This window comes from Neoarius graeffei, chromosome 8, assembly GCF_027579695.1.
Source record: "Neoarius graeffei isolate fNeoGra1 chromosome 8, fNeoGra1.pri, whole genome shotgun sequence".
Taxonomy (NCBI): Eukaryota; Metazoa; Chordata; class Actinopteri; order Siluriformes; family Ariidae; genus Neoarius; species Neoarius graeffei.
Genome location: NC_083576.1, coordinates 28,825,760 through 28,852,265, shown reverse-complemented (window position 1 = coordinate 28,852,265; position 26,506 = coordinate 28,825,760). Strand labels below are relative to the sequence as shown.

Genomic DNA, 26,506 nt, shown 5'->3' with positions numbered 1-26,506 from the left:
CATCAGCAGTGTGGCAGTATTTTGGTTTCAAACCAAACGAAAAGGGAGAGCCAGCAAACACAGATGAAGCTGTGTGTAAAGTATGTAAGAAGACGGTCACGGCGCGAGAGGGGAACACCTCCAATCTGAGTGTTTTGAGTAGGTTACATGAGTAACAACAAGGTAAAATAATATAACGTATGACATTTGGGATGTGGGTAATAAATGTTTGAAATGTCATCTACTGAAGAAACGGAAGAAAACATCGTAGCGTAAACTGTTAGGTTTCTGGTGGGAATTAGCAATGCGCTTGCTATCTTTGTTGGGTGTGTTAAACCGTATGGATTTAAGTGGAATAATTGTAAGGAGTTATGTGATCAAGACAACGTTTTAAGCAAGGTAAGGCCATTTGATTATTAATTTCCCCGCCATGGCATGACGTGGGCCCATATGATTTTGCCTTGTGCAGCTATCACGCATTTGAATTAGGTTCGCCTCATTTGCGCTGAAGAATATGGTTTATCGCGCAGTCTAAACGGACTTGGGTGTTGGTTGATTCTTTTTCTTTTTTTTATTTCCCATGCTTGAAAGGGTATGATCCTGCTCATCGTGTACTTTTTTTTGATGGAGTAGGTGAAATAGTGCTGCAAATGGCGTTTCAACGCAGACGTGTAAACGACAGTTGAATGCTATTTTCAAGATGAAGGAAGAGTTGCGTGATGCTTTGAAATATCTCTTAATCCATTCATCAATGCACAAAATTCGCTTTGCTGCTTAATCCATACCACAATGCACACAATTCGCTATGCTGCTTTTAAATAGTACATTTGAGGCATAGGCGCAGGTCTGGACAAGGTCCGCCGGTATAGGCGCACGTTACACAGTAGGCCGAAACAAAATATTATTTTTTTCTCGGTAATACCGTATACCCCGGGAAAACGCAGACAGTTTAAAGGTATCAAAATTTGGATACCGCCCAACCCTAGTACTGTTCCAAAGAAGACTGCAGTTTATTTTACATCAAACAAAGTAAATGGTGACGCAACGTGGCACGAGTTGTTCAGAATACAGATCAAGTTTTGGCAATAGTGCGGATGACTTAAATACCTAATGCTCAAGACTGAAGTGAACAATAAACAATGATAAAATGAAAAAAAGAACCACCAGTTAACCTGGCATTTGCAAAATTTGTTCAACATGCAGCGAACTGGCCATTGTGGTCTCGCAACTATGGTCTCCCACTGTTGCAGAGTTGTTTTCTGCAGTTTTCTTTGTGAAAAACTCCGTAATTAAGCTGCAACCCTTTGGTGGTTTGCTCACTTGTACCTGGCTTGAAGGCTGTGCCATTTTTGCACAAGTTACTTATGAATGTTGGATGATCAATGTGCAATTTAATTAATGTGGGAGATCACACACACTCAGCCAATCAGTGTGAAATACCCTTCTCAGACATCAGCTGTGAACTTGGGTCAAGTTCAGGGCCATGGGCTTGCATGGCCTGTATTGATTGATTATCTGCTCAAAGGCTACAAAACATATGCATGTTGATTCTACCTTTTCTACTGTACACAGGGATGGTGCTAGGATTTTTCGTTCTGGGTCCCAGAACCTACATGACTGGTCAGATTTGGGTTCCTGGCATTTTTTTTTTTGTGGGTGATGGTCACAGTGTGTGGCCAGGATCTTGCCATTTTTTTCCACTGAACCAAGGTTAAAGATTTTTCGATCATTCTTTGCTAGTGTTTAATTTGGAATAGAGTATAGTTACTGAAAGTCCTAGTCACAGATTTTATCATGCAGCATTTGCTATACCGCCGGGTAAACACAAACAGCCACTACTGTTAATAATAAAAATTGAGATGATTGCAGTCAGTACAATCTCTCTGAAATTATTAATTTTATTTTGTACCAGCAGATCACGTTTCAGTTTTTGAATGTAGCATGCAGACATCTATTTATTCTGCTCGCACTCGCTTGCTCCCTGTGTGCGCGCGCATGCACATTCACCAATTCAGATGGGTTAAATGCATAAGAGAAATTTTGCTGTGCTTGAGTTTACATTTGACACAAAAGGCTTTTTCTTTTTAATTTGCCCACAAATGTATTTATTCCACTTGAAAAGTGTTCGGCAAACCAGCTACCAGATTTGGGATACTACGACATCCTGAGCTATTTAGTATTTGGAACTTCTGAATAGTCAAGTTTATTTCTATAGTGCTTTTAACAGTAGATATTTGTCACAAAGCAGCTTTACAGAATTTGAATGACTTTAAACATGAGCTAATTTTATCCCTAATCTATCCCCAATGAGCAAGCCTGTGGTGACGGTGGCAAGGGGAAAAACTCCCTCAGACGACATGAGGAAGAAACCTCGAGAGGAACCAGACTCAAAAGGGAACCCATCCTCATTTGGGTGATGGCGTGATTTATAACATTAGCAGTTTTAACATGAAGTCTGTTTTGTGTAACATGAATACACTGAAGGCTTACAAAAGTACAGATGCCTACCAATATTTCAAGGCAGGTTTCATGCTGGAATGTTATGGAAATTCCCAATAAAGAAAAATACCTTATGACAAAGGTAAGCACAAATGTGGACTTGTAATAGTAATAAAGAAGCCAGAGCCTAGAGCTTGCACATTTTATGGTGTTTAGCCTCATCTACATCATAACAAATGTGCTGATAGTTGAGCCAAGCATTAGGTCTAATAAAATGTATTTGCGTCCAAAGCCCACATCTGGATATCTGCAGTTGCTATGACGTCACACAAAAGCGACCATGATGCGGTGACCTTTTTGTTCTGTTCACTTTTGCTTTGTTTGTTAAACAACATAATTAACAGATTTTCCAAGGCAATTGGGAAAAATTCCAATAGGAGCCCTGTGTCCTGGGATGCATTAAAATTCTGAACATGCATTTTTGTGTGTAAAAATGCATGATTTTTGCGTTTTAATGCAGTCCCTGGTAGGCTTAAATTGTAAGCCTACCAGGGACGGTGGTGGTTTTATGGGTAATGGCATGTCACTAAGCGTATCGGTCAATAAATTAAGCGCAGCGGGGCTGCTATGCTATGATTCTTTCGGGCCATGGTTCCCAGCCTGGGGTCCCGGGGGTCTGCAGAGCTTTGTCTGCTCTGAGGATGTGAGGTTATCAAAATTTATATTTTCTTGTCAGGTCAGGTAGTGGCTATACCTGGGTAATTAATCCCTGATTGTTTTCCTGCTGTCAGCATCATTATATGAATAAAACACTATGTCTGAGAAATGTAAAAGCACTGATGAGTCGGCAGTATCAAAAAAGAAAACAAGGCCAGGCGTTACCTTGAGTTTGGTTTCATAGAAGGACAGGACAGTTTTTGGCCAGAACGTGTAATTTGTGGTGAGAAGCTAGCTAATGACAGCATGAAGCCAAGCAAACTGAAACAACACCTCAAGACTGTTGGTGAAAATTGGGAATATTTTGAGAGGAAGAAGCAATTGGCACTAACAATTGATCCACGGACATCAGAAAAGCTTTTGAAAGGGGGCGTCGTGGCTCAGGTGGTTAAGGCGCTATACCATGAATGCGGGCGACCCGGGTTCGATTCCGGCCCGAGGTCATTTCCCGATCCCTTCCCGTCTCTCTCTCCCGCTCATTTCCTGTCTCTACACTGTCCTATCCAATAAAGGTGCAAAAAGCCCAAAAAAATATCTTTAAAAAAAAAAAAAAGAAAAGCTTTTGAAAGAGCAGATAGTGATTTACACAGAGGCATCATTTGAGTGTTTGCTGTTAACTGCCAAGGCAATTTTTAGCCTCAAATTGTGAGTCCCCCTTGCTTATGTCCAAGGGGAAAAAAGGTTGAGACCCACTGCTTTAGGGGAAACTCTGCAAGGTCAGTGTAACAAAACTAAAAGCAGAGCCGTAAACATGGCTAAAAACAAGCATGATGGTCATTAATACTTAGCAAAGCCGCTGTGAAAAGTGTCCTTATGTGTGTGCTGATTGCACTCATATCGGTATTGGGTGCTTCCCATAACAACTGGGTCCTGTGAGCAAGCATGGCCGCTCGAGCGCACGAAGATGTAACAGTCAAGTGTTCACCTGCTGTGTGACCACAACTTTTAGCTCCCCTGTATATTGCCAAGCATTGCTACCAAAACACCTCATTTTCATCGATAACCCATCACAAAGCATCGAGAGCTGTAGTGTGACCCTAGCTTAAGCAAGTTGCTCTATTTATATTGTTTAAAATTTGCTGAGTTGAACTTGACATAGCTGTCCTTTCTGTGCTCTGCATGTCTAGGGCACGCAGCCTTTCCTCATGCAGCTGCTTGCTGTGTACAAAGTCTTTCGGCCAGAGCTGGTGACACACACACTGCCGTCAAGAATGAAGGTGAGTGTTTCCATCTTAAAAAGTGGCAGTATACAGTACCTCTGGTTACTGTGGGAATATTCACATCTGATCTACCAGCTTGCCTATCTGTATGGTTTCAGACTGGCTTCAAGAACTACAGTTCCACTTGGAAAGCAGCTCTGAGTGCTGTCCAGAAGGGGAACATGGCTGAAGTTATAGCTCATCCTAGTCTCAGTGTGGCGCTGAAAAGCAAATCCACTTCTAGAAAAAGGGTAAGATGTGCTCAAAGCAGAGAGCTTGTGTCGTTGTCCCCACCTTCTCTGATGGTTGGATGAAAAAGTTGCGGATCACCTCCTACTGAATAGGCTACCTGTAAAATGCTAAGAGCCTGGATACATTATCTGCTTATTCCAGGTGCCAGCTAGTGATCCACTCTTGGGATGCATTCTACTTTTACTTTCAAAGCGTGGAAGTCAATTGAAACATGCAGATCCTTATACATTTGCTGTCTACTTTTATTAGGAAGACCTGTACATTCATGTAGTGATCTAATCAGCTGATTATGTGGCAGCAACACAGTGCAAAAATAGTGTACAGTTACTGGTCAAGAGCATCAATTATTGTTCATCAAAATGGTGTGATCTCTGTAACTTTGGTACCAGGTGGGCTGTTTTGAGTATTTCATAAACCAGTGGCTTCCTGAGAATTTATGGTCTCAAAAGTTTGCACAAAATGGTGTGAAATACAAGAACCATTCTGTGAGCAGGGTGTCTGTGAATTGCAACAAAAAATAGTTGTGAATTGCAACATAAAATGAACGTACATTGAGTTGAAGTTTGGTTATTAAGTTTGGTTATTGGTTACTTTTTACTTGTAACGTACAATGTAACATTTACTTGTAACGTTTTATCCAAAATAGTTTTTCCTGCCTTAATCATTTATTTCCATTTCACATGCATGCAGCTGTTGTAAAATTCAGTGTGTTTTTGTGTAGAACTCTCTCAGACTGTAGGTTCATTACTGGATAATGTAGAAATCATAAAATGGAGATCTATAATAGTTTGTTTGGAAAAAACAATAGGGTGCCAAGACTTTTGAACAGTACTCGTCTCATCTTTGTCTCTAGCCGCTTTATCCTGTTCTACAGGGTCACAGGCAAGCTGGAGCCTATCCCAGCTAATTACGGGCGAAAGGCGGGATACACCCTGGACAAGTCGCCAGGTCATCACAGGGCTGACACATATACACAGGCAATCATTCACACTCCCGGTCAATTTGGAGTCACCAGTTAACCTAACCTGCATGTCTTTGGACTGTGGGGGAAACCGGAGCACCCGGAGGAAACCCATGCGGACACGGGGAGAACATGCAAACTCTGCACAGAAAGGCCCTCGTCGGCTACGGGGCTCGAACCCAGACCTTCTTGCTGTGAGGCGACAGCGCCACCGTGCCGCCCTGAACAGTACTGTGAGGTTTTTAAAAAAAAAAAATTATCTGCCTCTAGGTTTATATTATTTATTTATATATATAAACCACGCTGCGTCATGACAGACAGGATAATGTTTAAGTTTAAAATTTAGTGTGTAGGATGTAGGTGTTTTTATACAGACCTAGCAACCTGTAACTGAATCAGTGCAGCTGGTCTGTCATGACGCAGCGTGGGGTTTGGGGTGGGGTGTGTGGTTTTTTTTTTTTTTTTTTTAATTATTATTTTTTATTTTTTATTAAATGAACTAGAGGTGGCTGATATAACAAAAAAAAAAGATACAAATATTTTGCACAGGACTGTGTTCCTCTGATAATAGAAACAAAGCTCCAACTTTCTGTTCTTTCAGGATTTATCATGCATGTTACTCTGAGGGTTTTTTTTTTATATATATATATGCCAGATTTGTTTGAAACCAATCTGGGTTTTCTGTTTCAAATAAGGAAGCTACTTCACCTTTAACCCTTTGATGCAAAACATGGGTCAAAAGTGACCCGGCTGAGTTTTTATCTTCTATATCTTTGCAATAAATTAATTCCATCATTCAGTATTCAAGGTATTCCTCAATTAACTTGTTTTAGATCATCATACATCCTTATTTTATTTTTTCCTTTCTTACTTTTTGAATAAAAACCCTTTTTGTATCACTACCCTTCTAATGCATTTATCTATCTAACCCTTTGTATCAATACCCTTCTAATGAATTTATTTCAAAAGTATATCATAGAAACACTCAGCCATCCATGAAATAACCTGGAAAACGAATGCAGGTCGTCTTTGACATGGGTCAAAAACGACCTGCATTCGTTTTCCAGGTTATTTCATGGATGGCTGAGTGTTTCTATGATGTACTTTTGAAATAAATTCATTTTGTCATTTACTTTTCCAAATATGCAGTAAATATCTTGTTTTTGTTTCACACATTTTTATTTTTCCTTTCTTAAGTTATGAACAAGCACAGCTTTTGTAATTCTACATCAAGTTTACACACATGGGTCAGAAACGACTCGCATGCATTTACTACACCGTTTGGTGGGAACTGTGAATTGTGCTTGTCAGACATTTCATAGCTCAGCACAGCGCCCTTTGCCCATCTAATACATGTAAGTAATGTTTTTCAATTGTTCTAACATTACCTTAGAAAAAAATTGATTGTTTAGGTTACCTTGAGTGAGTAGATTACTTGTCAGAAAGTTACAAGTAATTACTATTAGCTACCTAGCTGTTGACACATTCTACTTTAGTTAGCTAATTTTATTGCAGTTGGCTTTGCTAACAACATAGTTAATAAATAAATAACTGGCCCCATTCACTGCTAAAGTAATTACTTGAGACAAATTATTATAGTATTAAGACATTATTTAATTTTAAATCACACTTGGATGACCCATGTGTAGTAATAAGTATTTTTGTTCATAAAGTAGGAAAGAAAAAATTTAATCAAGTTTATTTATTTGTATAGCGCTTTTAACAATAAACATTTTTGTAAAGCAGCTTTACAGAATTTGAACGACTTAAAACATGAGCTAATTTTATCCCTAATCTATCCCCAATGAGCAAGCCTGTGGCGACGGTGGCAAGGAAAAACTCCCTCAGACGACATGAGGAAGAAAGCTCGAGAGGAACCAGACTCAAAAGGGAACCCATCCTCATTTGGGCAACAACAGACAGCCTGACTATAATATTAACAGTTTTAACATGAGGACAGTTTCGTTGATGTTATAACTCTTCATTGATGGAAACTTGAGTGCAAAACTGTTCATGATAACTGCAGTCCTAAAGTTAGCAAGACAACTGTAGTCCTCAGCCATAAAAGCATTACTGTAAGAGTCCAGAGCATCCCCCAGGTATAACCCTCAACTGTCCTCATGGGGCCGTCCTTCACAGGAGCGGTGCGATAAAACTCCGACCAGACACAGGGCACCAGGATGGATCAGGCAGGTCCGAGGGGCAGAAGAGGCCAGCATCTCAATCCCAGGACCAACATGTAACTCAGAGGGACAGATTGGGGGGAGAGAGAGAAAACATGTTGTTAGGTATGCCCTAAAAATGACAAGTATTAAATCTGTGTGGTAGGCTCGCAGAGACGAGAGTCTTTACATCAGGCATAACACACAACAATGGCATGTTAATATGGTAAAAAATATATCATGACCTGCTCTAAATTAATGATTTGTGGTAATTAAAAACAAGATATTTAAAGAATACTTGGAATATTCAATCATAAAATAAATTAATTTCAAAAGATAGAGCAAAGAAAAACTCAGTCAGCATGAAATAACCTGGAAAATGAATGCGGGTCATTTTTGACCCAGGTTGTGCATTAGAAAGGGTGTGCATATGTTTTGCATCAAAGGGTTAAGAAAATCAACCACACTTTCATGAAGGAGCTGACTTGAATGCGAGCAGAAAAAAAAAAAAACGAAATTCTTAAGCAAACTCTTCCATACTCACTTCTGACTTTCTGCTTTTGTAAAATACATTTTAAATACAATCATGAATTTCTCTGGAGTTTTCAGACTTGGCTCCTCTTTTCGTATTCTTTAACTACTCATTTCCTCGTTCTTGACGCATTTGCTTCTATTTGTTAACATTTTTCTTGATTAGCAGGGAGACGGTAATACCTTTTTATCTATTTGTTTGAATAAGCAAAAACAGTGCAAAAATTAACCATGTTGAAGACAGATTAAGCCTTGTTTGCATGAAAGACGGTGTGTCTGATCAGCTGTAATTATCATGTGATGCATGACATCATTCACAAGGGGTCTATAAACAGTACACGTACCATATTACAACAGCGGAGGCATATAAAATAACTTGCAAAGCTGTAAATGAAACAGAGACTAAGAAAACAGCCAAGACATAATGGCAGATACATAGTGGTGCTTGAAAGTTTGTGAACCCTTTAGAATTTTCGACATTTCTGCATAAATATGACCCAAAACATCAGATTTTCACGCAAGTCCTAAAAGTAGATAAAGAGAACCCAGTTAAACAAATGAGACAAAAATATGATACTTGGTCATTTATTTATTGAGGAAAATGATCCAATATTACATATCTGTGAGTGGCAAAAGTATGTGAACCTTTGCTTTCAGTATCTGGTGTGACCACCTTGTGCGGCAATAACTGCAACTAAACGTTTCTGGTAACTGTTGATCAGTCCTGTACACCGGCTTGGAGGAATTTTAGCCCATTCTTCCGAACAGAACAGCTTCAACTCTGGGATGTTGGTGGGTTTCCTCACATGAACTGCTCACTTCAGGTCCTTCCACAACATTCCGATTGGATTAAGGTCAGGACTTTGACTTGGCCATTCCAAAACATTAACTTCATTCTTCTTTAACCATTCTTTGGTTGAATGACTTGTGTGCTTAGGGTCGTTGTCTTGCTGCATGACCCACCTTCTCTTGAGATTCAGTTCATGGACAGATGTCCTGACATTTTCCTTTAGAATTCGCTGGTATAATTCACAATTAATTGTTCCATCAATGATGGCAAGCCATCCTGGCCCAGATGCAGCAAAACAGACCCAAACCATGATACTACCACCACCATGTTTCACAGATGGGATAAGGTTCTTATGCTGGAATGCAGTGTTTTCCTTTCTCCAAACATAATGCTTCTCATTGAAACCAAAAAGTTCTATTTTGGTCTCATCCGTCCACAAAATATTTTTCCAATAGCCTTCTGGCTTGTTCACGATCTTTCGCAAACTGCAGACGATCAGCAATGTTCTTTTTGGAGAGCAGTGGCTTTCTCTTTGCAACCCTGCCATGCACACCATTGTTGTTCATTGTTCTGATGGTGGACTAATGAACATTTAGCCAGTGTGAGAGAGGCCTTCAGTCGCTAAGAAGTTACCCTGGGGTCCTTTGTGAACTCGCCGACTATTACACGCCTTGCTCTTGGAGTGATTTTTGTTGGTCGACCACTCCTGGGGAGGGTAACAATGGTCTTGAACTTCCTCCATTTGTACACAATCTGTCTGACTCAGTGGGTTTACATGCACATAGAGAAAATCGAATTTCTGCCGTTGCTCGACTGAAATCGAAGTTCTAAATGCCATGGAAACACCTTAGTTAGGCTGAAATCGAACTGAACTTGATTTCTCGTAATCGAGCTACACGACCTAGATTATGCGATTTTAGCCGAGCTACTTAGTGCATGTATATCCTATCGAGCTACGTAGTTGAGCTACTTACTTCAGCACTGCACCTTCCGGGAGTGACGAGACCACAAGCGGGAAACACAACAGCCTCGGTCGGCATGACAACGAATCATGACAATGGCATGAATCTTTTCTTTTTGTGGCATTGTTTGCACTGTTAAAATTTCTCACTTACTGTATCGCCAAATACATCTGTATAGCTGTGAATTGTATACATAAACAAGTCACTGTGTGTGTGTGTGTGTGTGTATAGATGTCCAACATCTGAAGAATGTCAATAAAAACAAAACAATTTAACTTTTTGTGTGTTTATTAAGACAAGTTAAATTGTAAGCAAAAAATGGACTTTAGAAAAATATACAATTGTGCAAAATAAGTTGTCTTACAAAACAGTGGTCTGCGCAGGACAGTTTGTAGCCATACAGTCTGTTAGAGCAAGCCTAACAGCTTGAGCACGGAACTTGTGAACACGGAACTGCCAGTGTTGCCAGATTGGGCGGTTTTAAGTGCATTTTGGCGGATTTGAACATGTTTTGGGCTGGAAAATGTCAGCAGTATCTGGCAACACTGCTGATAACTTTTATACTCTTGAATAGCTCTTCATGACGACAACCGGAAGTGTACCAACACGATGGGGTGTGTAGTGCCACCTGTGGCTCGGGTGCACAATGTACCTCACACAATAGCTCAATTTCCTTGTGTGCATGTAGGATTGGATTTCTCTGGCACCCCTGCTGGGACCCTTAGCTCGATTACCGACAGTAGCTTGATTTGGAGGTGCATGTAAACGCACTGACTGTGGATTGGTGGAGTCCAAACTCTAGAGATGGTTTTATAACCTTTTCCAGCCTGATGAGCATCAACAACGCTTTTTCTGAGATCCTCAGAAATCATCTTTGTTTGTGCCATGATACACTTCCACAAACATGTGTGTTATGAAGATCAGACTTTGATAGATCCTTGTTCTTTAAAGGATATGGGACATGGATTTTTACCTGGGCATAATTATGTATAAAGGACATAAGAAATGCCACCTAAATCACTGCAGGGCATCAAAAATGTGAAAATCATCACATTATTCAAGTTTTTCTATACATTAGCGTAAAACAAGGATTCGTTAATGAGCTAGGTGGTCACGTGACCCGTGACATCACAAACTTTCCAAGGAGCCAGCGCTTGGGAATCTAATGTAAACAGGTTACCAAAATGGACACCATCGACAGTGATATTCCCGATGTTTCACAGGGATGTGAAGTTGGACCCTATCAATTTGAACCGATAGCTGGAAATTCACATGTACATAGATCTTGTCTTTACTCTGACGGGTCAGATGATTCTGAGAGTGAGAGTTCATTCAGCCCTCATGAAACTGAAAGCGGTTGGCTGGATAACACTTCCTGGTAAGTTAAAAACAATTCTGCTCAAAGGCTAATGATCTGTTGAAAGAAGTATTATTTTTGTATCATACACTGAAAGTTCATCATAGATCTAGCTAAAGTCCGTTGCAAGCTAGTTTTTTTTTTTTGCTGATATTTTTCGAGATTGAGATACAATGCTTCCAGAGTCCGAGATGAAAACATTCAAAATGGCGAAACGAGTCAGAATTATGATAATAAATAATTGATACACCCAAAATTATAATACTAATCCTTACCTCGGCTTTCAGTCGCTTAGCGCAGAGGTCTTCAACAGGGGGGTCGCAAAATCGCACCGGATCACTCATATCAACAAAAATATTCCTGCCCTGTCCCCTGGCCTCCGTGCAGGGATGCAAACAGCGCGCCTTTCGGCGGATGCCGCCTTTTTCACGGCTGAATCGCGCAGATCCGATTTAAAAAAAAAATAAAAATAAAAAAATAGCGATGTTGGTTCATGGAGCATGAGGCATGAAGTGTAAGGATGAGAGAGAGGTGGTTTGGGTCGGGAAGCTGCGCGCATTTGTGCAGCCTGGCGCAGGTGTGCGCGGCTTCCCGATTTGAACTGTTTTTTTTTTTTTCTCATCCTTATGCTTCCTGTTTCATGTTTCATGAATTAATATCGCTCAGTACCTGAGTATTAATGTTGAAAGAATCCTCAGTGAAATGGTCCGAATACAGTTTGTGGGAAACAGTAGGTGCGAAGTTTTTTTTTTTTTTTTTTCAACAGGTGTTCTGTAAAGTTGTCCTACCAAGCCTACTGCGCATGCGCGAAGCCTACTGCGCATGCGCAGGTGAGCCCAGACTTTCCTCAGCTTCGGGTCCTTGGGGAATGCAAAAAAACTTACTCCAGGGCATTTCCCATTGGAATTATTGCAACCATAAGCAGCACAATACACCATGATGTCCAATGTACTTTAAAGACTATAAAAAAATTTTCTTGTCATCCACTTCTCCATTCATCTACCCGCTTGTGCTGTGCCCGAAAGTTTTTGTGACGTATGATCATGTGACAGCGGCTCTTCCGGTTGCAAAAAATGCATATCGGAAGTCGAGCAGAAATGCCATATCACGAATATAACGATTTTGCTGAATTTAATAGATGATTTTGTATTTGTTGATGCAATTAATTCATATTTTTAATGGAAAGAAACTGATATAGCGTGCTTTTATGTTTCATGTCCCATATCCTTTAAATAAGAGTGCCCACTCACACCTGATTTGTCATCCCATTGATTTGAAAACACCTGACTCTAATTTCACCTTTAAATGCTAATTCTAGAGGTTCACATACTTTTGCCACTCACAGATGTAATATTGAATCATTTTTGTCAATAAATAAATGACCAAGTATAATTGTCATTTATTTAACTGGGTTCTCTTTATCTACTTTTAGGACTTGTGTGAAAATCTGATGGTGTTTTAGGTCATATTGATGCAGAAATATAGAAAATTCTAAAAGGTTCACAAACCTTCAAGCACCACTGTAGTAAGGGACGCTTTTAAGAACTGAAATAAAAGGTCAAAAAGTCTAATTTTTGTGGTGCTAGTTTGTAATATACGCTCATTCCAACTTACCCAGTCGGGCATGTCAGGGACGTGTCCCACTTACCCGAAATGCATGTTTCACTGGCAATTGGGCAGTCCTTAATGTTGAGCCCTGTTATTTATAATATTATGCTCTTTATTAACCCCGCCGACAGTAGTCGGAGGGGTTATTATTTTCACCTGCGTCAGTCTGTGTGTGTGTATCTGTCTGTCTGTCTGTGTGTCTGCAAGATATCTCAAGAACCAATGGATCGATTTGGACCAAATTTTGTACATGTGTTGCCAATCACCCAGGAAGGAAACCATTAAATTTTGGAGGTCAAGGTCATGGCAGAACTTCGAAATTTTCGCCCAATGTATTTTAATAGGGAAAAGGCGGGGTTTGCACTCGTTAGAATGTCCCTGTCTAGTTATAAGTTTATTGACCCTTGTGAATCGTTCATATAGCCGTGAAGAACTGTTTAACATCAAAGAGCTTGTAATTGTGAACAAGTTTTTAGCAACTTTGGTAGCATCACGAAAGGGCTAGCCAGCACCAAGAGCTCCATGAATCCCCATGTGAGTCAGAAGGAGGCAAAGGTGGTGCCATATAGAATGCAAAAGCATGGTGGTGCACTAGGGTACAGTCCAGGCTATGAAATGCTCTGTACAGACCACCTTTGCCAAGCATTTTCCTTGCAAATGGATGAAATAAGGCTGTGGCTCAGCATGCAGAGATTGCTGAGGGACTGCTGCATACTGATTTTTACGGAGATGTATTTCAGCGCTTCATTTCCCAATTGGGCTGTGGAGCTAACTAACTGGACAGTGCACTGCGCAGACCGGACAAAGAAGAGCTTGTAAGTCAAGTCAACTTTATTGTCAAATATGCTATACATGCTCGACATACAGCACAGATGAAATTTCAGTCCTCTCTGACCCACGGTGCAAACAGGCAATGCAATAAAAATAGAATAATTGAAACAAACAATATAAACAGTATAAACACTCTAGATAGGAACTAGGCATAGACTAAACACTCAAACAATATAAACAGTATAAATAAACAGTATAAACACTAGATAAGAACTAGACATAGATGAAATACTCAGACAATGTAAACAGTGTAAACACTCTAGATATGAACTAGACGTAGACTAAACACTCATACATGTGTGTGTGTGTGTGTATATATATATATATATATATATATATATATATATATATATATACGCGTGCGCGCGCACAAATTGGTTCAAATAAACAAACAGTTAAGGGCACTTGAGGTATAGCAGGTAAACATGAAATAAGCAGTATAAACAAACTAGCAGCTGTTAAGATGAGCAGGGATGAGAATTTTCCGCCGATCGGCGGATTTCCGACTTTTTCAGACCAAAATGATCGTTTTTGAGATCGATGTAAATCCGTTGAGAAATTTTCGGGGGGGTATGATTAACGATCTGTGGTCACCGTATAATGCAGACATTCCAAGTCTCCTGGAACTTCCGGGAGTCTCCTGCATATTGATAGAAGCGAGCAAGAGCATGCGCGCGCAACATTAAGGTCTGCATCACGCATCTTAGAATGCGAGCGCACGCGCGAGGGAGACTGTGTGCAGTGTTGCCAGATATTGCTCACGTTTTCCATCCCAAAATATGTTCAAAACCTGCCAAAATACACTTAAAACCACCCAATGTGGCAACACTGCCTGTGTGCCTGTTCATGTAGCGCATACCAGACAAAGAGCATCCTGATTGGGTTACTCAGCAAAATAAGCCAATCAGCTTTCAGTGTGGGTGGGCTTTTATCCCTTTTCTCGAGGACCGAAGTTTAGTTGAGTCGGTGCAGCTGACAGGACCGGCATAGCAGAGAGAGAGCACGTGCCCCAAAAAACCAAAGTACAAACCCCACTTCACCTCAGATTACACAAAAGAATCTCCCTGTCTAATAAGGGTAGAAAATAATGAGTTTCGCGCGATGTACTGTTTGCAACAGTGGTTTCAGCATTGCCCATGGTGGCTTAAATGATTGTAAAGGACATGTTGAGGTGAGGAGTGTCATTTCATGTGCAATATATTTAGGTCAACAACAGGCTGTCATGAAAAAACCAAACTTATTGAAGATTTCCATAAAATAACAATGTATGAATATACATCATATATATCAAATACACGTCATATGTAAGTGTGTATCTTTTTATAAATGAGGTTAGCTTGTCTAATGTAGCATGTTGGGGAGAATCATAGTATCATCTATATTTCTGATAAAATTTTAGGTATGATACCGTGTATAACTCTCCTACTTATTGCTCATTTCATGGGGGGGAATTGTTGGTGTGTGCCGCGCGGGAGCGTCTGCCCACATTTTTTTAGGCCGAGATGAACTTAGTTTTTGATTTAAAAAATTTTTTCCAATTTGTAATGCCCATTGTACATGCCTGTTCTTTAACTCAAAATCACCATATCGATCTTCAAATTGACCATATGGTATATGCATTACATTACACAACATCCTGTCCAGATAAAACCTCGTTAGTACACACAACAGTTGAAAGGGAAGTGATGAGTGATGTTGAATGTTGCCTGCTTAATATGCAAGACCTCCTGCTACCATGATAACATCAGAAGAAAGCTTAAGAGAATTATATGACAGAACTTTTTTCTGGTTTGCACTTCATTTTAAAGGATTAGAGTATTCAAAGACATGAATAGCAAAAATGCAGAAATATAATACTCTAGAGCTCATTTATATTAAAAGGTGCATTGATTTTTTGAAATCATCAAATGTGAATTGATCAAAAACAAGTCTCTTGTACCATATTAATCATTTTCACCTGGTAGTCCACCAAGAAGGGGAATTTATTTTCAAATACATTGCAACTTTTTGCTGATAAAATTAATGGTTTTGGGGTTAAAAAAAAAAGCCAAAAATCATTAGCGCCCCGGGCCATGGGCCCCGCCCTGGTTTTTTCAGACTTTTTAAATATTTTCCATTCTCATCCCTGGATGAGGTAGTGCGGAATAGTGCAAATGGTAAAGTGGTAAAGTGAGATGTGCGGTCCCTGAGGTCAGTGTGTTAATGAATGATGTGTGTGTGTGTGTGTTTGGGGGGGGGACTGTGAGGATATGTCAGATGCTGAAGGGGGGGTGCGAGCAGAATCTGTGGCGGGGGCAGAGGGGGGAGGAGGGGCAGAGCAGGGAGGGAGTTGAGCCTCCTGACTGCCTGGTGAAAGAAACTGTTCTTGAGCCTGCTGGTTTTGGCCCGGAGACTCCGCAGTCTCCTCCCCGACGGCAGCAGGCTGAAGAGGCTGTGAGATGGGTGGGTGGGGTCACCTGCAATCCTGATGGCTTTGCGGGTGAGGCGGGAGTTATAAATATCCATTAGAGAAGAGAGAGACACCAATGATGCTCTCAGCTGCTCTCACGATGCGCTGCAGAGACTTGCAGCAGGACACGGTGCAGGCGCCGTACCACACGGTGATGCAGCTGGCCAGAATGTTCTCGATGGTGCCTCTAGAAAGTGTGCATGATGCAGGGGCTTCAAAGTTTGGGAGAATAGCAGGGTACAAATAATTTACAGCAGGGTGCAAAATGGTAAAATGTCTGCCAGTGGCAGACATAATGCACGCAAAGCGTGCAGGGATATAGATAGATAGATATGCAAGTACGAATTTTTCATGGGGCGGGATGGTTTGGAACAGGTCGTCTAAAATTGGGATAACATTTACCCGGGACGGGTATTTGAGGCGGGTCGTCTAGCTTAAGCTTGATTAGCGTTGTTACGCACGCCAGTGTTTCCCACAGAAATTTTGGAGACTATGGGGGAGGTGCGGGGGTTGTTTAAAATTGAGTGATATGTTAAATATTAAGTTATTACTGAAAAAATATTGATTAAAAAAAAACAGACACTGAGAAATGGTCCTTGTGGCAGCGGGGGCGTGAACAAGCGTCGGTCTTTGACAGGAGGGCGGAGTCAGGGAAGGTGAGTGGCAGAATCACTACACCTGACGGCAATTAACCTGTGTTTGTGTGTCTACGAACATTCGAGACACGCACACTGTCGTCTTGTCTCGGGAAGCTCTCCTCTGCTTTCCCTCTGCCTCCTTAAATAAGGCGTGGTTACTGGGAAGACACACAAACACAGGTTAATTGCCGTCAGGTGTAGTGATTCTGCCACTCACCTTCCCTGACCCCGCCCTCCTGTCACAGACCGACGCTTGACCACGTCCCCACTGCCACAGTCCTATAAACAACTTTACCAATATAAAAGATTACCAGGACTACAAAAATGCAGAAAAATAGGCTTTACTTATCTAAATGCACCTGTTGGTTCAAAAGTTAAAGTGCAGAGAACCTCACAGCACAACATGAAGTTACCTTAAAATATAATATAAATGCCTCAGCTTTCATGTAAGAAAAAAAAACTATTAATACTAGTGCTGTGTGCAGGCAGTCTCTCCTGAAGACTAAATTAAACAATAATTATAAACTAATAAAATAAATGGCTCAGGCGTCATAGAAGAAAAAAACAATTTGAACAGAATCTCACAGTATGATGCTGAAGCTGCCTAAACAATGGAAAATAAAATACCATTTTGGCAAAAACGTTGGCATCCATTAATTTCTTGTATTAAGTAAAAAAAAAAACATGTTGCCAGATACTGCTGACGTTTTACAGCCCAAAATATGTTCAAAACCCGCCAAAATGCACTTAAAACCGCCCAAATTGGGCGGTAAAACGCGCAATCTGGCAACACAGGCGGCAGTAATGGCTGCACTCATGTCGAGGATGTAAACACAATCTGGCAACACAGGTGGCAGTAATGGCTGCACTCATGTCGAGGATGTAAACACAGTTGACGCGGCAACGGACATGCATGACATAGTGGATGTAATTTATGTTCACAACTTTTTTTGCTGTCAGAAATATTTTAATATTAAATTGTGTGACTCGACTGACAATTGCCGGCGGCATAACAAGCCATAGCCGGCGATTTGCCGCCGGTGACCGGCTACTTTTGAGACCGCTGATGATGGGGACCGGGGCTCTTGCTCTCCTCAGTTTGCGGAGGAAGTACAGACGCTGTTGGGCTTTTTTGGCCAGTGATGCGGTGTTGTTGCTCCAGGACAGGTCTTCAGAGATGTGCACACCCAGAAACTTGGTGCTGCTCACCCTCTCCACTGCAGCACTGTCGATAGATAGTGGAGCATGCTGGGTGTGCTCTCTCCTGAAGTCCACAACAATCTCCTTCGTCTTCTCCACGTTCAGATGGAGATTGTTGTCCTTGCACCACATGGCCAAGCGGCTCACCTCACTCCTGTAGATCGTCTCATCGCCATTGTTAATGACCACAGACTGTACGGGTCGGCAGCAACTCCTCCAGCACATCACACTGAACACGGGGGCCCCCCAAGGATGTGTGCTGAGCCCCCTCCTCTTCACTCTGCTGACCCACGACTGTACACCAACATCCAGCTCTAATCTCTTCATTAAGTTTGCGGATGACACGACTGTGGTGGGTCCAACAATGGCGATACCACCAAGATGGCGGCGCGCACACGCAGCGGCTCCTCTCTGTCCCGACAGAATGGTGTTTTCATGTTTTTTGTGTTTTTAAAACAGTGTATCTGTTCGTCTTTGTCGCATCCATCAGTCTCAAGGCGCACATACTCCCGTGAGTTTCTGCTCGACATCCGCAGAACTATATTCACGGATATAAATCCAACGGATGCGGAAGTGCTATGTGGCTACGGTTTGCTCCGGAGGCCTGCTCAACCACCGACCCCCACTCCCGCATCCAGCCCGCAGTGGAAGCGCCACAGGCAGAACATGCGGAAGCAGAAGAGAGGCAAGCGCGGAGGTATCCGAGCTAGGCTAGCGGCTAGCCCTCACCGGCCAGCTATCCCTACCATCACTCTGGCCAACGTACGCTCGCTGGACAACAAGCTGGATTATGTCCGCCTGCTCCGCTCATCTTTTAAGTCTGTGAGTGCTGTGTCCTTGTGTTTGTGGAAACATGGCTTAATGACAGCGTCCCGGACTGTGCCATTCAGCTAGCCCAGCTAACATGCTACCGGTCAGACAGAGCGTTAGTCGGGGGGGGGGGGGGAAGACTCACGGTGGAGGACTCTGTGTTTTACATCAGTGATGCCTGGTGCTGTGATGCTGTTGTGGTCTGCAAACACTGCTCACCTCTGGCGGAGTTTGATTATTAAGTGCCGGCCATTCTACCTGCCGAGGGAATTTACAGCCATATTGCTGGTAGCATTATATATCCCTCCTGGCTCCAATAACAGGAGTGAAGCACTGAATGAACTCTATCAGCACATCAGTGAGCAGCAGACAGCCCACCCAGATGCTTTACTCATCCTGGCTGGGGATTTCAATCATGCAAACCCCAAAAGCGTGTTTCCAAAACTCTATGGACATATCAACTTTCCCACACGTGGAAACAATACTCTGGACAATATTTGCACCATGTATAAAGATGCCTACAAAGCCCTACTCCTCCCCCACCTTGGGGCCTCAGATCACTCCGCTGTTATGCTAATGCCAGCATACAGGCCGTTGGTTAAAGGTGGGGTATGAGATTTTTTTTCAGGAGTATTTTTTTTACCATATTGCTTGAAAAGCTCCTCACACCCATGTTGCAAGCAGTACAATAGAAGGTTTGACCCAAAACAAAATATTTTAATCCAGTCTACAGTGTAAAATAAAGGAAAAACGCCATCCAATCATATCGAGGTACCACCTCAAAATGATTGGATACTGACACGTCAATCAGACTGAAGCCCGCGCGCTGAGCAGGGAGAGACAGAAATGCACAGAAAAAGGTCCTTCCAAACAACGGGGATTTACACGAAAACGGAAGGAGATATTCACAAAATTATTTCACAGTGAGTGCCACAAGGATCTCCTGAACAAACTGATGTAATTTTTTTGTCTGTAGTGTAAAAAATGAGGTCACTAGAGTGAGTTAAAAACGAGTGACTTTTCTGTCAGGATTTGAATGGGAGTCAATGGTGCAGCTTGCCTGCCCTTTCCTCACTTTCAGGCTTCTCATTCAAAAACTGCAAGTCCTATCGTGTAGGTAGACACATTGTGTGAATCAGGACAAGTGTGGCTACTACTTTTGAGAAAATTGTGTGTGGTGTGTGTGGAGTGAAAATTGAGGCTGAAAATACAGTTTAAATGAGAGTTTGAGCTATTTTTCCAAGCTCTCTACACTCTGCTCCACTGGTGTGTAACGCAATAGACACCCATTATAAAGGCTGATTTTCTCAGGCTTTATAAGGGGGAGGAGGGGTGGAGACGCGGGGGGTGGGAGCATGGCGAGGGCGGGCGTGTTTCTTTTCAAAATATGGCTTGCGTGAACCGTTATTCCAAAATCTCATACCCCACCTTTAAAGTCACCAAACCAGCTACAAAACAGATACGTGTGTGGCCAGAGGGGTCCTCAGAGGCACTCCAGGACTGTTTTTCCACCACTGACTGGAGCATGTTCAGACAGACGGCCACCTATGGACCCTTTTCACGTGACGTCACGACAAACGCAGCCGCCATTTTGGACATGTACTACCAGTAGTCTACCACAGCCAACAACGAGGAACGACGGCGAAGCATCGAAAGGAATATAGCCATCAAAGAAAGTTTTTACTTTCAGCAAGACTTCCATCATGCCATTATATTGTTATGCACCTGGATGTAGTAACTATCAACACACAAGGCAAGATTTATCATTTTATCGGATCCCGACAGATGCTGACCGACGGAGAAGATGGATGGTCTCTAAAATATTGGCAAAATGATGTTTATTGACATAGCAATCGTGTGTAACGGGAAGCATTTGCATATCCGAAGTGTTCTGTTTACATCAAAGATAAAATAAACCGATATGACAACGACTGCTGCTGCCAGGTTGGGGACACAAACTAGTAGAAAGGAAGTGTGCCAACAGTGCCAAAACACTTCCTTTGTGGTTGATTCTGCTTTAAGGTAAGATGCATTTAATTATTCGTCTGCTGTGGGTTTGGAATCGGTAGCCTGACCGATTCGTTCATGTTTGTGGTGCCATTTGTTTGTTGACGCGTGTTGAAATGGAAGATTGGTTGTTGACATGATTTCCAGTGATGCTTTGGTGCTGCTGTGGATCAGATGTGTTGAGTAGCCTGACTGTTTTTTTTTTCTTGCATGTGGTATCATTGTTGATGCGAGGTTGTTTTTTGAACATGCCAATGCGGACACGATTTCCCCTGATGAGTTATGACTTCAGACGCGGTGGAGGTGTGGAGTCCGCGTGGTGTGTGTAAGAGAGGCTTCTCATGTGTTTGGAGATCGGGACAAGCTCTGAGACAAGTGCAAGCCCCCCCCCAGGGAAAAAAAGGGACACCCCCAAAAATATCGGCATAGTTCGAACACTGGGTTGGAGAAAGTAATGGCAAATAGTGAGTGCACAAAACCATAGAAGGTAAACTGTACACAGCGCCAGGGCAGTGTGATGGTATGTCTACTTTTAGATTGTGTTAGCTTATCAATGAACACACTCATCACTCGACGAGTTTCACGTCTTTACGACGGACACTTAAATGTGTTAGGTATTATTGTTGCAGTCTAAGCAGTCATTGTAGCAGCTAGATGAGCGAGAACCGAAAGGGTCTGTGCCATAAACTGTTATTTCTTCATGTCCAAAATGGCGGTCGCGTTTACGAAGGTCACGTGAGTGAAAAGGGTCTATAGCAACATCACAGATCTCCAGGAGTACATGGAGACAGTCACTGCCTACATGAGGAAGTGCATGGACAACGTTACGGTCACCAGAACCATCTCCATTCGGGCCAATCGGAAGCCATGGCTGACAGGGGAAGTCCATAGGCTCCTGTGGGCTCGGAACGCCGCCTTCAGAGCTGGGGATGAGGTGGGCCTGAGGACAGCTAGGGCCAATCTGTCACGAGGCATCAGGGTGGCCAAGAGACAGTATTCCAGGCACATTGCTGACCATTTCAGCGACAGCAGAGACACCAGGAACCTTTGGCGGGGGATTCAGACCATCACAGACTACAAGTCCTCGCCACAGACCTGTGACAACTCCACGTCTCTGCTGAATCAGTTGAACGACTTCTTCGCTCACTTTGAGGCAGACAACAGCACCACGGCACAGAAGACCCCACCACCTCCCGGTGACCAGGTGTTGATGCTGTCCCCAGACAGCGTGAGTAGATCTCTCAGGACGACAAATGCACGAAAAGCCCCGGGTCCTGATAACATTCCTGGTCGTGTCCTGAGAGACTGTGCCGAGGAGCTCACAGATGTCTTTACAGACATCAACATCTCGTTGAGCCAGGCTGTTGTCCCCACGTGCCTCAAAACCACCACCATCATCCCCGTCCCGAAGAAGCCGTCTCCCTCATGCTTCAGTGACTACCGCCCTGTCGCATTCACTCCTATCCTCATGAAGTGCTTCGAGCGGCTAGTCATGCGGCATATCAAGTCTGCCCTTAAAACTTTTGTAAAGCTTTGGCTGTGCAGGTCCATGGTAATAAGAGAAGGGCTATCTATATCCATAAGAAGTGCACCAGCAACACTTAATCTCATTGTATATGAGCAGTGACCCATTGTTTTGTTTCTTCAAAAATACCTGCAAAACTTTTAAAGCTTTGGCTGTGCAGGTCCATGGTAATATAGCCTCTGAACCCAAAGGTGGGCTGGTATATGCAAATTTTGAGGCATGAAAATTCATGAGTCTGGTTTGTTAAATCAGTTCAGGATTTTTGAATTGGCCCATTTTACAACCCCACTTGCCCCTGCCCATCCTCACTACATTCTATAGAAGCACCATAGAGAGCATTCTAACTAGCTGCATCTCTGTGTGGAAGAATGTGAGGACAGCAGAGAAAATCATTGGGACTTCTCTTCCCTCCATTCAGGACATTGCACCATGTCTCAAGCCAGATACATCAGTGACCCCTCTCACCCTCACTATGGACTGTTCTCCCCTCTGGAAAGAGGTTCCGCAGCATTAGGTGCAAGACCACCAGGTTCTGTAACAGCTTTTTCACCCAAGTCACCAGACTGCTGAACTCCAAACCCAAACTCTAAACTTCTATTTATAACTTGAACATTCCAAATTCCACGGGTCACTTTATACTATTGCACTTTATATTTTTGCTGCTGCATAATTTAATTTTAATACACTTCATATTTAATTTTGTGCTGAGCCAAATTGCAACGAAATTTCGTTTGGTGTACACTTGTTGCATATACTGAATGACGACAAAGGTTGTCTAAGTCTTTTTTGGGCCTGTTTTACAGCCCTTTTTTGCACGTGCAGGATTCGCTTTTAAAAAGGGTCAGTGTTTGATAGTGTTTGAGGTTTATGGGATGTCAGTTCCATGTACCGAACTCTCCTTTTTCACTTATGCCAAAGTAAATGTAGGTTTCCATTCTATGGCACTTTTAAAGCATGTGGTCTTAGTGATGTATGTAGTTCAGCAGAGGTTTATGATTGTACATAATGTGGAAAGAGAGATGCAGGGCTTGTGCAAAAAAATTGGTGACCTTATTGCCTTGAATTATTTTTACATGGACTACTAGAATTGCACATTTTGCTTGTGTTTAAGTTTAGAGCCTGAGTCCAAATAAGCATAACTTGCTGCATTTACGGTGAACATGTGATGTTAATGCTGGCAGAATATACTTTTCAGTCTTACAAGTCAGGTTGTAGAAAAGTGACTTGCTACACTGGAAAATGCCTGATTTAAATTACAAGGTTAAAAAAAAATCATTGTTTAACTTTTAGAGAAAAACTGTAACCTGTAAACCACTGTGATCCTTGAATTTATATCTGTACTGTAATCTTTCTCTATGACAATTACAGAAACTGCATTGTCTGGAGGTTCCTGGTTTGAGCTCAGCATTTCACACCAGCTCTGTGAGGAAAGTTTTCCGTCTACAGGAACTGCGATCTTTCACCCAGCTTCTGCAAAATATTCACAACATAGAGGTAACACTGCAAAAATGCCATGTCTATCTTTGCACTGGTACCATGACCATTCTTTCATGTCTGATGTTTATCACAATATTTCAGATCTGTCTATAAATATTAACCTACGGACATTACAACTTTTAATTGGTCTTATTTTTAAATGAAATAATCACACTAAATAATAAGCTAATAGTATTTAATGTAACCTACTAGGTTACATAAAGGATTTCTCCCTGCACGTTTTTTTTTTTTTAAGTATAATTCTCCAGAGTATAGCAGCAAGTGAAAAAAGAAATGGGCAATGACAGCACAATTCCCCCCCCCCCCCCCCCCCCAAAAAAAAAAAAAGAAACGTGTACACGTACTTTTTGAATAAAGAAATCTAACTAGGATGAGAGGGCTCCAATCCTGATATTAAAGTGTAACTTCTCTCCATTGTTAGTTTATAGAAGGGCATATTTGGGCATAATTTTCTGTCTAGAGGACTACATTGCCAGGACCGTTGGTACTATAGCTATGCAAATTCAACACGGCAAGGCTAACCATGTTTTACTGTTATTTAAGATCTATTTGGCAAATTGGTACATCTACAAGGGAAATGTTACACCAGGCAATTGCTGTTTTGTGCTATTGAATTTGAAATAAAATAACGTAAATGCAGATTGAATTAGTGGACAGCAGGAACAGTTAGTTCTACTAATAGGAAAAAGGCAACTAACTGTGTTCTTTAAGCCAGTACAGTTCCTGCAATGGGACTTGGAGTTATGGTCAGAAATTTACATACATGGGCATGAATATCATCATGGACCCAAATGTCATGGCAGTGTTGGACTTTGAGTGGTTTCTTTGAACCCTTCTTTTTCTGTGGCAGAATGACTGTACAACATTACACCTGTAATAGAAACAAAACAAGAATTTCCTGAAAAAGTTAATTTATTTTGGATTTTCTAAAATCAACACAGGGTCACAATTATATATATTATATGTAATTTTACACAGTTATACATAATGAGTCAAAAATTACACATGGAGCACACGAGAGATATTTATTTTGTTGAATGTCCTTGAGCAAGTTTCATCTTTATCAGATGCTTTTGGTAGCCATCAACAATATGGCAGGATTCTGGTTTCAATATTTGATCACTGTTCTCTGCAGAATTAGACTTCACTTAAATATCTTTAATTGCCAGGTTTCCTGGCATGGACCCAAAGTTTAAACAAAGTCCAGATATTTTAGATAAGGGTTGAGGTCAGGCCTTTGGGAAGGCCTTTCCAAAAGATTCAAAGATTTGTCAATGCACTATATATCCAGGATATATATATCTCCAGGATATGGAGGAGAATCGAAATGCCGTTTTTCTCTCACCTTACTTGCAAAAAACAGAAGGTTACCAAAAAAGTGTGTATGTGGTTTTTTATATATATATATATATATATATACACACACACACACACACATACACAGTGGGGTAAAAAAGTATTTAGTCAGCCACCAATTGTGCAAGTTCTCCCACTTAAAAAGATGAGGCGCCTGTAATTTTCATCATAGGTACACTTCAACTATGAGAGACAGAATGAGGGGAAAGAATCCAGGAAATCACATTGTAGGATTTTTAATGAATTAATTGGTAAATTCCTTGGTAAAATAAGTATTTGGTCACCTACAAACAAGCAAGATTTCTGGCTCTCACAGACCTGTAACAACTTCTTTAAGAGGCTCCTCTGTCCTCCACTCGTTACCTGTATTGATGGCACCTGTTTGAACTCGTTATCAGTATAAAAGACACCTGTCCACAACCTCAAACAGTCACACTCCAAACTCCACTCTGGCCAAGACCAAAGAGCTGTCAAAGGACACCAGAAACAAAATTGTAGACCTGCACCAGGCTGGGAAGACTGAATCTGCAATAGGTAAGCAGCTTGGTGTGAAGAAATCAACTGTGGGAGCAAATATTAGAAAATGGAAGACATACAAGACCACTGATAATCTCCCTCGATCTGGGGCTCCATGCAAGATCTCACCCTTGGGGTCAAAATGATCACAAGAACGGTGAGCAAAAATCCCAGAACCACACGGGGGGACCTAGTGAATGACCTGCAGAGAGCTGGGACCAAAGTAACAAAGACTACCATCAGTAACACACTACGCCGCCAGGGACTCAAATCCTGCAGTGCGAGACGTGTCCCTGTGGTCTTGACGCTCACTAGCCCTCGGCCTCCCTCTTTCCGCTTAGTGTATAGTCTCAGGGTGCTGGACTTGGGGTGGAACCCTCCATGCATGGTGAGGAGCTTTTTAGTCTTGATATCTGTGGCTTCTATCTCCTCCTTTGGCCAGTTTATGTTACCAGCGGGGTATCTGATGACTGGTAGTGCGTACATGTTGATGGCTCGGACCTTGTTCTTACCATTCAGCTGACTTTTCAGGACCTGCCTTACTCTCTGGAGGTATTTGGCTGTGGTTGACTTCCTTGTGGCCTCTTCATGGTTTCCATTAGCCTGTGAAATGCCAAGGTACTTGTAGCTGTCTTGGATATCACCTATGTTGCCCTCTGGTAGGTCAATCCCCTCAGTCCGGATCATCTTGCCTCTCTTTGAGACCATCCGGCCACACTT

At 41.9% G+C, this 26,506-nt stretch overlaps 1 protein-coding gene across 3 annotated transcripts in view; it reads left to right on the top strand.

The window, feature by feature from the left end:
• Positions 1-26,506, top strand: part of cenpi (centromere protein I) — an 84,902-nt gene that overhangs the window by 9,899 nt on the left and 48,497 nt on the right. For all 3 annotated transcript variants that reach the window (XM_060927521.1, XM_060927524.1, XM_060927522.1), the window contains exons 7-9: positions 4,263-4,352; positions 4,454-4,585; positions 23,786-23,911. In XM_060927521.1, coding sequence (XP_060783504.1) covers positions 4,263-4,352; positions 4,454-4,585; positions 23,786-23,911 — 348 coding nt within the window. The remainder of the gene's footprint in view (positions 1-4,262; positions 4,353-4,453; positions 4,586-23,785; positions 23,912-26,506) is intronic.